The sequence below is a fragment of the Polyodon spathula genome, chromosome 19, assembly GCF_017654505.1.
Source record: "Polyodon spathula isolate WHYD16114869_AA chromosome 19, ASM1765450v1, whole genome shotgun sequence".
Lineage (NCBI taxonomy): Eukaryota > Metazoa > Chordata > Actinopteri > Acipenseriformes > Polyodontidae > Polyodon > Polyodon spathula.
Genome location: NC_054552.1, coordinates 33,042,953 through 33,054,723, shown reverse-complemented (window position 1 = coordinate 33,054,723; position 11,771 = coordinate 33,042,953). Strand labels below are relative to the sequence as shown.

Here is an 11,771-nt window from a genome sequence, read left to right as displayed (position 1 = left end):
ATATATATATATATATATATATATATATATATATATATATATATATGTGTGTATATGTATATGTATGTATGTTTAACTTGCACCTGATATGGAATTGTAGTAGTAATCTACCCAAAGACAGTCTGTAAAATATTAACTTTTACACTAAAATGTTGGTGTCAAACATGCAGCTGTGTGTCAAGTGATGGCTTGTCAGTGAAGCCTGGAGTATTTTAATGTGAGTATGTTCACATGTACTCTAAAGTTTGAGGTACTACAACGTGTCATCCATGCCCAAATGAAACATCTGCAAAATGCAGAATTATACAGTAGTCATGTATGACATGTATGAGTTTTGTGTAAAATCTAATATCAAACCTAACAGTTCTGCTAAAATGACCCTTTGTCAAAAAAAGAAACATTTTGCCCATACTAACACGGTTAATATTAATAACATGTTTGTAGTGCCTTAAACTTCACTTCGTGCACAAGCTTTTTAATTAATGTTGTGGAAATATCCAGATTTAACTGGGTCAACTGAAAACCAGCCTTTCGTGCATAGCTGTGTTCTGTGATTCTACTGGGTCAAGTTCCATCACTGCCATATGGTCCTAACAACAATGTCACTACTGTGTAGCGCTGTTAACCTGCTATACTTACTGATGGCTTTGTAAAGAACACCCCCAACATCTGCCAATGCGTGTTATAAAACCTTAGGTCATTCCTCGGTAATTCTGAGGGCGTCACGGTCTGAGGTTAATGCCAAATGCGACCTATGGTGCCACACATTTATTTTTACGTACAGTGTATATCTACAAAAGCGCCCATAATATTGAACTGGGGTGCACCCGATTTCGAGAGCATCACAGCCATGTCGAAAAACGGTTATCGTAACCCAAACCGCAACACAATAAAACATACACAGTGGAGAATGCGGCTGGACTGCTAGCAGGGCTACGAGAGACCAGCGTGCTGCAATCCAGCACACGCCGCGCTCTGCTTGTGTAAAGCAAGCGGAGCAGGGTGACGGGGCCGCTCGCTCTGCGCTTGCGTGGGATCGCTTTCTATCCGGGTCTCTGCCATTGAGAGAGTCTGTGCTGCAGGTCGGTAAGGAGGCGGGAAATGGCGACTGGAGGACCAGCGGAGGATCGGAGAGCCTGTCAGTAAACACGCCAGTCTCTGCTACGAGGTCTAGCGGTCTAGCTAATACAGCCACCTCGGGGACGAGACGCAGTAGCTCTGGGCAAGTAAGTGCGTGTCAGTGCCGCGGCTTTTAGTGCTTCTGTTTGCACATATTTACCCTGACATTACCTCACAGGCAGGTCTGTGCAGCGTCTTTAAATCTCTGCCTTTCCCCCGATCTGTTTCGAGCGTAACCATTTTTGTGCACTCGCAGACCCTGCTGTTTCAGGAGGAAAACGCGGGGGAATCCGCGTTATCGTTTTTTTTTCTTTCCATGACAGTTTTTTTAGTTTTTGTTCTGTTCTCTCGTTGACATTTTTCTGTATATATACCGCATTTAATATGTATTAACAAGTTCTAGTTTGGAGCAAATACAGCCTACGACGGAGACTGCCACTTGTTTAATCTCATGGGGTTTTATGTACTGTATGAACCCCATGACGCTGTGAAGTTGTATTTTATTAAAATAACTACTTTGTTTTAAGATTTTATTTTTTTTAAAAAAAAGAAGCCTTTTTTTTTTTTTTTGGATAGGCCGTGGCCTGTTTTTTCATCTCCCGCCCCGGGCTTGAGTCTGAAGTCCTACCGGTATCCTCTTCGCATTTCTCGCCCACCTCTTTGTAATGTTTGGGTCTCGTGTGTTCTGTGTGGTGTGTGTTTTTTTTAAATATATATATATTTTAAAAGACCATTACAACCCAGTATGTAGTGTTGGATATTCAATATGAACAGTCGCTGCTTCTGAGTGGGAATATGCGATATTAATACATGTTTTATACAAATACAGTTTAGTTTATCTCCAGCGCTGCATTCACAGGATTTGGTGTTTGGTTTGTTTAGGGGGCGTGGCTCAGTCTCAGCGCTCTGCTCCGCTGGACTCTTCCAATTTGAGCATGCCAGCGCTTTATCCTGGACGACTCCACTGACAAGATTGCTGAACTGTGACTAACTTTCAGTTTATTCCTTATGACGAGGCCTTTCCTATTTTATTTTTGCAGTACATTATAAGTTATATCCAAAGTTACCTAGTTATTTGTAACAGGTGTCCAAACCTTGATTGTAGTTAATCAAGGTTATGTGTTTCATTATAGCTTGTATACATTTGTATCAATCCTAATGGCATGTTCTTAAAGTTTTTAGCATTGTCTAAGAGTAAGATTCTGTGTGGACAGTTTGTCGTTAATAAATAGAAAGGTTACAAAGTTTGTTCGTGGCAGAAAAAGCTGTTCGTTTATTATATGGTGCTAATGAATATTTACTGTGTCGTTCCCCCCCTCCCTCACCCCATCCGCAATAAGTTTTCACTTGAAGCATGCATTCAGTGTCACAGCTCAGTCAGGAGTCTGAGGAAGATCAGCTTTACTTTTGTACTTGTTGAACACCTAAGTGTTACCCAACTACTGCTGGTTAACCCAACCAGTGTACTGATCTGTTCTGAAGCATGATGCTCACCTGGGACACATACTGCCTGATTATCTCATGTAACACATACCAGCAAGACAACTTTTTGGACATCAGTTAGTCTGACCTCACAGATTTGTATTGCTTTCCTCAGATACTGGGTGGTTGAGAGGTTTTCACAACATGACTTGTTGATCTGGGTGGCATTAATAGTAGCTTCCTGATCTCGGTGTGCCTGTGATTTTTGATATGCAGATTTCTCATCTATGCCACACGACCAATGCAACACTGTTCCAATAAGTTTAATATTTTATAGAGTTTAAATACACTTCTTCCAAGGTGACCATTTAAATCTGCCAATAAGATTGTTTTAGTTTTTTTAGCAGCAGAATGGTATCCCAAGTGGTGGTTAGTGTCTGATAGATACAATTTAATTTCATGTTAAAGATTAAGCGGTAGTGTATGTGTTGGAGGGGCAGGATAAAGCTTTAATTTAAATGCCAAAGATTTAGGTAGTCTTGTAGTTTGGAAACTTGGCTCAGATATGAAGCCTAATTAGGCAGTGGGTGGGCAGTGTTTGTCAGAACTGAAAGTTTTTTTTCTTGGTATGAATTTGTTGCAGAAATTCATATTAATCTCCTGCAATGCAAAAGCAACAGTAAAAAATGTAGTGTGGCTTTTTTTTTTTTTTTTTTTTTTGTGCAATTTCAGTTTAGTGAGCATAGTTTTAAAGTTTGATGACGCTGCCCATAATTTGACAGTATAGCTGACTGTAGATGAGCCATGCTTTTGTCTCAGTAAATAGGCTGTAGTATTTGACTGTCCTCACTGGGGAGATTTGGTAAGTAGCAGTGGAGAATAATGACCGCATGTGCTTGCCAGGTTTAAGTTTGTTTCGGGGCTTCATCTTTAATTGTTTCATTTTTAAAATGTATTCGCAAAAACTATTAATCCTAATATATGTTACACTTGCATCCCCTTGCCTGTACTCTTAGTAGTTTCAGTTTAGGTTACAATATTAGAACAATAGATTCTGGTATGTGTAAGTTCTTGTGTAATGGGCTTTTGGTGTGATTTTTATTTAAAACTCATCAGTCCAGAATTGAGATGAATGGCACATCTTGTTTTGAAGGGAGTTCCAGGCAATTACAAGCATGTTATAATTCATTTATAGATAATATGTTAAGCTAAAACAAATGACATAATTGAATCTGCTGTTTGGCTATATCAAATTAGTGCATCATGCCAGAGGGGCACATTTCTTGTATCCATATGTGACTATAATCAATATGTAGCTACTTTTGTAGTATATCAAATTATTCTTGAATGAGTAAAAATCACAACCAAGTCATCCACTGTTTTTTTTCATGAGACAAAATTATAAATTGATGTACTGACACATCATGCAAAGTATAAAGTGTTAGAGTAGTGGTGTGCTAGGGATTGTAGACGCATATGGTTATACTGTAATTATGATTGCATGAGTGGTATGCATATAACCCTATAAAAAGTACTTGTATTAATACTTAAGATTGGCAGTCTGACAATCCCTGAACATGCCTGGACAGATTAATACCAAGTGACCTGAGGAAAATTTGAATTTAAGTTTTACTTGTCAAAGTTGGGGGCTTTCTAAAAAAGTCTGAGGTCCATTAGTTTAGGGGTAGAACAACAATGATTTTTTTGTTTTTGTGGTGTACTCTAACTGATCTTAAGTATTTATAGGACTTTGTAAGAGGTGTTATTTTTTTGCCTTGTTCAATACGAGTCTTGCATTCATAAGGAAATAACAAAAATTATTTTGAAGACAATTTTAATGTAGTTCAGGTCATTGCAAAAGTAAAGATGGGCTCTTCAAAATTCATAGCTTCAAAATCCATAATTGCATTTCTTGAAGTGAATGCCTAGTGATAAACATTTGTCAACATGCAAATATTTCTAATTGCTGAATCTGGTGTACTGTAGAAAAACATGGCTTCCATTCATACATCTGAAAAACTTTTCCGTGACCCTGTTTGGGGTTGGGAGATAAGGGTGTGCTCTGGCTGTTCTCCATTACACTTGTTGATGATTACAGCTGCACAACTTATGTTTGTAACCATGCATAAGTCCTCACTTGTAGTGCAGTTTTTCTCTCCACAAACATTCTTGCCTTCAGCTCTTAGCAGGACAGAAAAACTGTTCGACTTAAAACGGTTTCATATTTCCTTGTTGGCGTCAGAGTGGTATTTTTTTTTTTTTTGTCGTCTTGATGAGGTAGTTGTTCAGTAGATACATAATCTCAGCTTTTGGAGGCCACAATAAGAGGTTGTGGTTTGGGTTTGGGTTTGGGTTTGGGGGGGGGGTGGGGCTCTTGACTACAACCAGATGTTACACAGGGGCTCTGAATGCTTTCTTCAGAGTTTGAAATTCAAACCGTAACTTGGAGTTTGTCAAACAAAGTATGCTCAGTCAAAAGTCCAGTGTTGGTTTAGAACCTCATTTACTATAGTGGGGGTTCCTTTTATATCTTGGTCGTTCGTCTCTCTGTCTATCTACTGCATAACAAAAAAAAACTAATACAGGTAAACATGGGCAGCATTCGTTATCTAACACTTAAATCCGCAGGAAGGAGTTTAGCTCTTCCCACAAGGTCCCAAATTCTTGTGTGATTTAATTGTTGTGGTTTTCTTGGGTTTGAACAGTAATGGCTTTGCCATTTTAGCAATGGAGCTCTAAGGACAAGTGACAAAGAAAGCCCCTAATATCAAACTGATTGACCTTAACGGGTTAATGTACTGTGCTTGCTGTTGAAGCTTATGTTTGGGCAGCTCTGTGGACTGTTTGGTGTTTATGTTATGAGTGAGGCCCTCTGGACAATCAGCAAGGTCAAGAGACCACATGTATAGTAATTACGTTGCTGAATTGATTCGATTTCTCTCACTGCCTTGTAGTTTTACATGTGACACTTAAGAAGATGAGGCTGAGAATGCGGAAGACTTCTCAACAGTCAAACCCTGTTCTCACGCCCCATGCTTCGAGAACTAAGCGAAAACACTCTGAGGTTGAAGACAGTGTGCAAGAGGGGGGAGGAAAACCACAGAAAAATGATACGGGCTTACTTTCTTCAATCAAAAAATTTATCAGGGGAAATGCTGCAAAGGTACGTTAAACACTTACTGACTTCATCTGATCATGTGTGTTTAAAGAGTACCACTCTACTGTACACAGTTTGTTTCAGGTGACTACCTTCATTGAAACCTGATGAGTGTTTCTGCAACAGGAAACCTTGCCCTTCCCTTCTTTCTGCCTTAAGCATCCTGTGACTGTTATACAAAATGTTTTTATTTAGTGGGAGTTAGTTGTATCTTGTTTTTTGTTTTAATCAGTTTTAGATTCAAATGTTGGGTCCAGTTCACCATCTGATGCGTTAAGCATTTTTGTGAGGGATTTTTTGGCTACTTTCTGTAGTAAACCAGGTTGTATTATGGTTTTTATATTTCAATTTTTATTGCTGGCGTTTTCAGGTTGAGCAAGAAAATCCTTCAAAGAGGAGTCGACTTGAGCATGACCTGGATAATAACTTGATATCATCAACCCCACAGGCTGGTGACTTGCCCAGCAAACAGCTTTCCCGGGTTCGACGGAAAAGCCCAGTAAATGGAGGCAAGTGCTGTAAATGTGCCCTACAGTCCCTGTTGTATACTTTTGATTGGCAGATGGGGTAGGAGTTCTGACCTTTTGAAATGGTTTGTAGTAAGGATGCTTTATACTGTGCCTCTTGTTCCCCCCCCCCCCCTCCCCTTGCAGTACTAGTAGACTGTATCCTGAGTCCAAATATTTGGTGGTTTTGAAAACGAGCAAAACATAATGCATGGTCTGAAAGCAAGCATGAGGCAAGAAGTTAATATCTGCAATGGCAAACACTTTCTCTTGCTTAGATTTTCTTTGTTTTCATTCATTTCTGTTTTTAGAAGCTACAAATCACAACTCAAACAAGCATGTGAAGCCTAATGGGAAGTTAGACGACTCCCCTGACACAGTGGGGAGTCCTCCGAGGACTACGCTGCTGGGGACCATCTTCTCACCGGTGTTTAACTTCTTCTCATCCACAAATAAAAATGGTAAGAAGCATTTGTTTATGGCTTGGTTTATAAAATTAATGGCCATTATTAATTACATTTTTAGAACCATGCATATATAAAAAATGCAATTTTAAATTCAATGTCCATGTTTTTAAGGCTGCTGTCATCCTTAAATGTGTAGGGACTTGAACAATTTATTTTTTATAAGCCAAGTTAAATGTTTGATCAGCTGGATTTTTTCTTTTTTAGTTTCCTTCAACAATTTTTGGGGTAGGTAGTAAATATTTGTGCATTGGTTCTTTTAAACTGGCCATCATGAAGATCACACACTGTATTTGTGAGAGGCAATCTGCCGAATTACTGTGTCCATTTCGATGTTTGTAAGGTGTGTTTTCCACTGCTGTTGGTTTACAGTTGTGGGTAAGTTGGAGAACCTTAAAGCTTTCAGCAGTTGTTCTTTGCTCGCTCTTCCTCCCAGGAACATCTGGTTCCAACTCTCCGGGGCAGGCTGTGGAAGCCGAAGAGATTGTTAAGCAGTTGGATATGGAGCAGGGAGAGGAGACCCCTACCAGCACAGCAACCTCAACAGAAGGGGCCGCATTCTCCAACCAGACTGTACCCTTGCGGTCCACTACAGACGACGGTTCAGAAGAGGGGGAGATAACATCTGACGCGGACCTCCCCCCATTAACAGGTCTGGAGCATGTATGAGATTGCTAGTGCAGTAATTTAAGATCAGCTCGGAGGGAATTGAAGGTTGACCTAAACAAAACAAATGTTTATAGCTTGTTAAACCATTGAACCACAAGATGGCTCAGTCCATTCAAACTTACCAAGTTAGTTTTTCTCATTTTTGCTTGTTCTAATTTAACTGAACACATGCTTTCTTTTTATTTCTTTTATTAGCACCAGGATCGACTCTGGATGGGGGCTACTCTGAAGCATCCACAGCTCCCCCTGAAGGAACGTACGAGGAGGACTGGGAGGTCTTTGACCCGTAAGTGTGCAGTGCACAGAGACTTCCACTTGACTATCTTTGTGCTTATTGTGAAAAATGACCTTTTTTAAAATATCTTCCTATGCCTTATGGTCTTGTTCTGTAGGTATTTCTTCATCAAGCATGTCCCACCACTGACTGAAGAACAGTTGAACCGGAAGCCAGCTCTTCCGCTGAAGACCAGAAGCACACCCGAGTTCTCTTTAGTCTTGGACTTGGTAAGTGTGGGTGACAGATGTGTGAAATGCATTACTGCTCAAAACCAACAAGACCTATTTTGTGACAATATTCTGTTCCATGCAGTGTTCTTTTTTATAGTTACAATTATCTTCCTCTCCAGGATGAAACTTTGGTGCATTGTAGCTTGAATGAGCTTGAGGATGCAGCTCTCACTTTCCCAGTCCTTTTCCAAGATGTTATATACCAGGTACTATGAAGACTTTAGATGCATGTATTTGAAATATAATTGCAAAGTTAATTGAGGTTCTGTTATATGAAACAGTGAAGGGTCTGTTAACGGGTGTAAAGGTAGTACATAGTTTCATTTAATAATCCTGTGTATAATAAAGTAGTATCAGCTGGTAGTCACCAGATTGCACATCTTTAAGAAAGTGATAGCGCTGGTGGTTCTTCTGACAGGCATAATAATAAACAGCCACTAGGTTGTGCAAGCTTGTGTGGCATAGAAACATTGACAGACTTGGTGGAATGCACAAGGTAAGTTTGACAGATTTAGGAGGGTGACTTTATCTAGTTCCTTAACTTAGACGTATCTTTTGTTTTGCTGCCTGAGACTTTGTTACATTTGTGTTGATGAATTTCATCACGTGTTCAATGTAACTGACTATTTTAATAAGATACTTTCCAAAGTATCTACATTTTGAACGCCTTATATTTTGGGTCGGAAGATTTAAAATAATTGAAGTTGGCGGTTCATTTTTTTTAATTTCACTTTTCGACTTGCCTAGGTGTACGTGCGGTTGAGGCCGTTCTTCAGAGAATTCCTTGAGCGCATGTCCCAGATATACGAGGTAAGACTGCGAAACTACTTCATGCTCGTCATTTCTGGGAAGTATTGGTGTTTAAAATAACCTTTTTGAATGCCCTAAAAGTGCTATGATGAGTGCATTTAAATTTAATTGTTTCCTTCTCACTCTTAACAGATAATCCTGTTCACTGCCTCCAAGAAGGTATATGCAGATAAATTGCTTAACATCCTGGACCCTAAAAAGCAGTTGGTCAGGTAAATATTCTAATGCAAAGCAGGACTTGAGTAGCTTTTTTCAGAAAACAAAGATTTTACTTTAACAGTGCATATACATTTTTATTTTTTATAAATTAAATAAAATAGGAACTGTGTGGTAGAGCCAGTATAAGCATATCAGTCATGTGCTAGCTGTCTATGAACTTGCCTTGCCTGTAGAGAACAGTTAACAGATGTGGTGGTTTTTTTTTTTTTTTTTTTTTACCCAACAGGCACAGACTTTTCCGTGAACATTGTGTTTGTGTTCAAGGAAATTATATCAAGGATTTAAATATTCTTGGACGGGATCTGTCAAAAACGATCATTATTGACAATTCACCACAGGCCTTTGCATACCAGGTATTTATAAAATGTATAATTTGATTGGCTGAGAGGGGTCGAAATATTTTTTTTTTAAATGCACACCAGTTATCCGAGCGATTGCATTTTAAAATATTAAATTCTTTGGTGGAGAAAGTAATTCTTGTGTTTTCCTGTAGCTTTCCAATGGAATCCCTATTGAGAGTTGGTTTATGGATAGAAATGACAACGAGCTCCTGAAATTGGTTCCTTTCCTGGATAAACTTGTGGAACTAGTGAGTTTTGACTTTTAAACCTTGTTTGTTCTGGGTAATGTACAATTGCACTTTTTGTATGTGTGTTTCCATAGTGTCACTTTTTGTTTTCAATATTGGAGCTAATTTCGACTTTGTTTTGTTGTTTCAGAATGAGGATGTTAGACCTCACATCAGAGAGCGGTTTCGATTGCACGATTTACTTCCCCCAGACGGAGTGCCAGGACAATAAAAAAATCACTGACTGGGGAGGGAAATGCAGGACCCTTTTTGGACTACAACTAGAGGGTTGCCGTTACTGTTGAAATTCATTTGTACCCCCATATTGCTGATTTTAAATGGCAATTAAGGGTTATGGAGAGACAGAATCTCACAATAGAGAAATATATACATATGATAGGCCAGAACAGAAAGGATCCATTAGCGGTGCAACCTTATTATTTTTTGACAAAGTTTCAGAAGTGTTCTGTTTCGGCCACCAGCAGTTTCAGACTGTATTATATGAAGATTTTGTGATGTTCCAATGAAGAGAAGGACTATTCCCTCAGTTTGGTGCTCAACGTAGGTTTGTTGCCACTTGATGACTTCAGACTCTCATTTCAACAGGAATGGCCAGTAAATTATTATTTTTTTTTTTTTTTTTTTTTTTTTTCCCTGTCCAGGTTTTTAAAACTTTTTTACATTTACATGTATTAGACTAGAATTTCATTATGCATTCCTTTTTAGTGGAGTCGCTCTATAGAAAGTCTGGTAATAGCCAGCATTTTATCACTCCCCAACCCCCCCAATATGTATTTTAATGGCTGTTTTTCTGCTTTGTCTGCCTGCATATTGTATATTTGTTTAAAAATAAATAAATCTATAGTTTTAGTCCCAAGATATGCATTTATATTGTTTCTGCAATATTCTACTGTAGTTTTTAAAATTATGTATAAAAAAAAAATATTGTATAGGTAACAAAAAGCAGTTTAAACCATAGTGATGGCTTGTATACTGAGGCAGAAGAAAGTATTATGAGCGCGATCTGTTGCTGAAACCCAGAATTTTAAAACTTGGTAACTTCTAAAACAGACACTTTCAATATATGGTAACATACATACTGTATATAGTGTGTTTTTTTATTTTTAAATCTAGTAACCAAAGAGAAAATGGTTAGTCTATGACTACCACAATGTTTTCTCTTGCCTGTGTGTTCTGTGTTTTTTTTTTTTTTTTTGTTTGTTTTTGTTTTTTTTAACCTTGTTTTAGAATGTCTGTCTGTATTTTTATCATAACTGGTCTCTCCTGCTTTTAAAGTGTTCTCATTAAGAAAACAATATAATAAATGGGCTCTGATGTGCTCTGCTGCCTTTATTGACCAGTCTTTTGCTTTCACCTTAATTTCCACCTGTTCCTAGCCTCATTCAATGCACTGAACCCTGCCTGTAAATTCACCGAGTGTAATGCAAAAGCTGCCATTATGCTCCACACAGTCTCATTTGCAGTGACACTAGAGGAGGGTCTGAAACCTGGTGTTTATTAATTCTGTCATCCATACCTGAAATGCAATTGGAACTTATATAAAACACAAGAATTCACTGTAATGTAGAGCATATGATTGTGACACCTATTGGTCATTAGAAAATCAATGTAGCAATCAAGAGTAGAGTATTTAAGTTTTCTGACACTAAAACTAACAGCAAAAATATACATTGCCAAAAATGTAGTGCACACTGTTGGCCAGCCTGTTTTTGAAACCCATAAGAAGCTTTTCTAAAGTAAAATCGAAGGCGCTAGTTTCCCAGGTAGCACCAGTGCAGCAAGTGTTATCACTGTGGTTTTAAACCTCTCTTTTGAGTCCTGGTTCTGATGCAGTGTAAACATGAACGGACTCCGGGATTTTTTTTTTTTTTTTTTTTTTTTTTTTTTTTTTTTTTTTTTTTTTTTTTTTTCACTATAATGTCAATGTAATTTGTATTAGAAAAACGCTATCACTACAACGGCCATGTTCTTGTGTTCAGTTTTGCCCAAGAGTTCCAGGAATATTTAAAAACAATGAGTCTCTGAAGCTTTTAAAAGGTCATTTGCACATTGCTTCTTTTGACTGCATTAATATGCCTGGACGGTTAGGCTTGTATTGTACCCCCCTCCCTCGCCCTGTGAATATAGATGAAACAGCACTTTTCTAAAGAGCTTGGTTTTGTATGATTTATTAAAGAACTAAGATTTTTATGACAAAGATTGGGAAGTTAATGTTGTGTATTACCAGTTTTCTTGTACAAAATACATGCAGCTTCACTTTAAAAAATCTTAATATAAGGGAAATCTTTTGAAGAAAATGTTTCATTTTT

General features: G+C 38.2%; 1 protein-coding gene across 1 annotated transcript; it reads left to right on the top strand.

The window, feature by feature from the left end:
• Nucleotides 1–1,041: 1,041 nt before the first annotated feature.
• Nucleotides 1,042–10,779, top strand: LOC121294894 (CTD small phosphatase-like protein 2). The gene is made up of 13 exons (XM_041219062.1): nt 1,042–1,226; nt 5,496–5,704; nt 6,069–6,207; nt 6,516–6,665; nt 7,105–7,320; nt 7,533–7,623; nt 7,730–7,841; nt 7,964–8,050; nt 8,592–8,654; nt 8,787–8,866; nt 9,100–9,226; nt 9,367–9,462; nt 9,593–10,779. The coding sequence occupies exons 2-13, from the start codon at nt 5,519–5,521 to the stop codon at nt 9,671–9,673; spliced, it is 1,428 nt and encodes a 475-aa protein (XP_041074996.1). The 5' UTR covers nt 1,042–1,226; nt 5,496–5,518; the 3' UTR covers nt 9,674–10,779.
• Nucleotides 10,780–11,771: the final 992 nt, after the last annotated feature.

Bases quoted from the DNA above. Each gene is read 5' to 3' on its own strand.
- LOC121294894 (XM_041219062.1), top strand. From the start codon at position 5,519: ATGAGGCTGAGAATGCGGAAGACTTCTCAACAGTCAAACCCTGTTCTC. The intron at 6,208-6,515 runs GCAAGTGCTGTA...TTCTGTTTTTAG, and splicing joins GAAAAGCCCAGTAAATGGAG to AAGCTACAAATCACAACTCA. The intron at 8,051-8,591 runs GTACTATGAAGA...CGACTTGCCTAG, and splicing joins TCCAAGATGTTATATACCAG to GTGTACGTGCGGTTGAGGCC.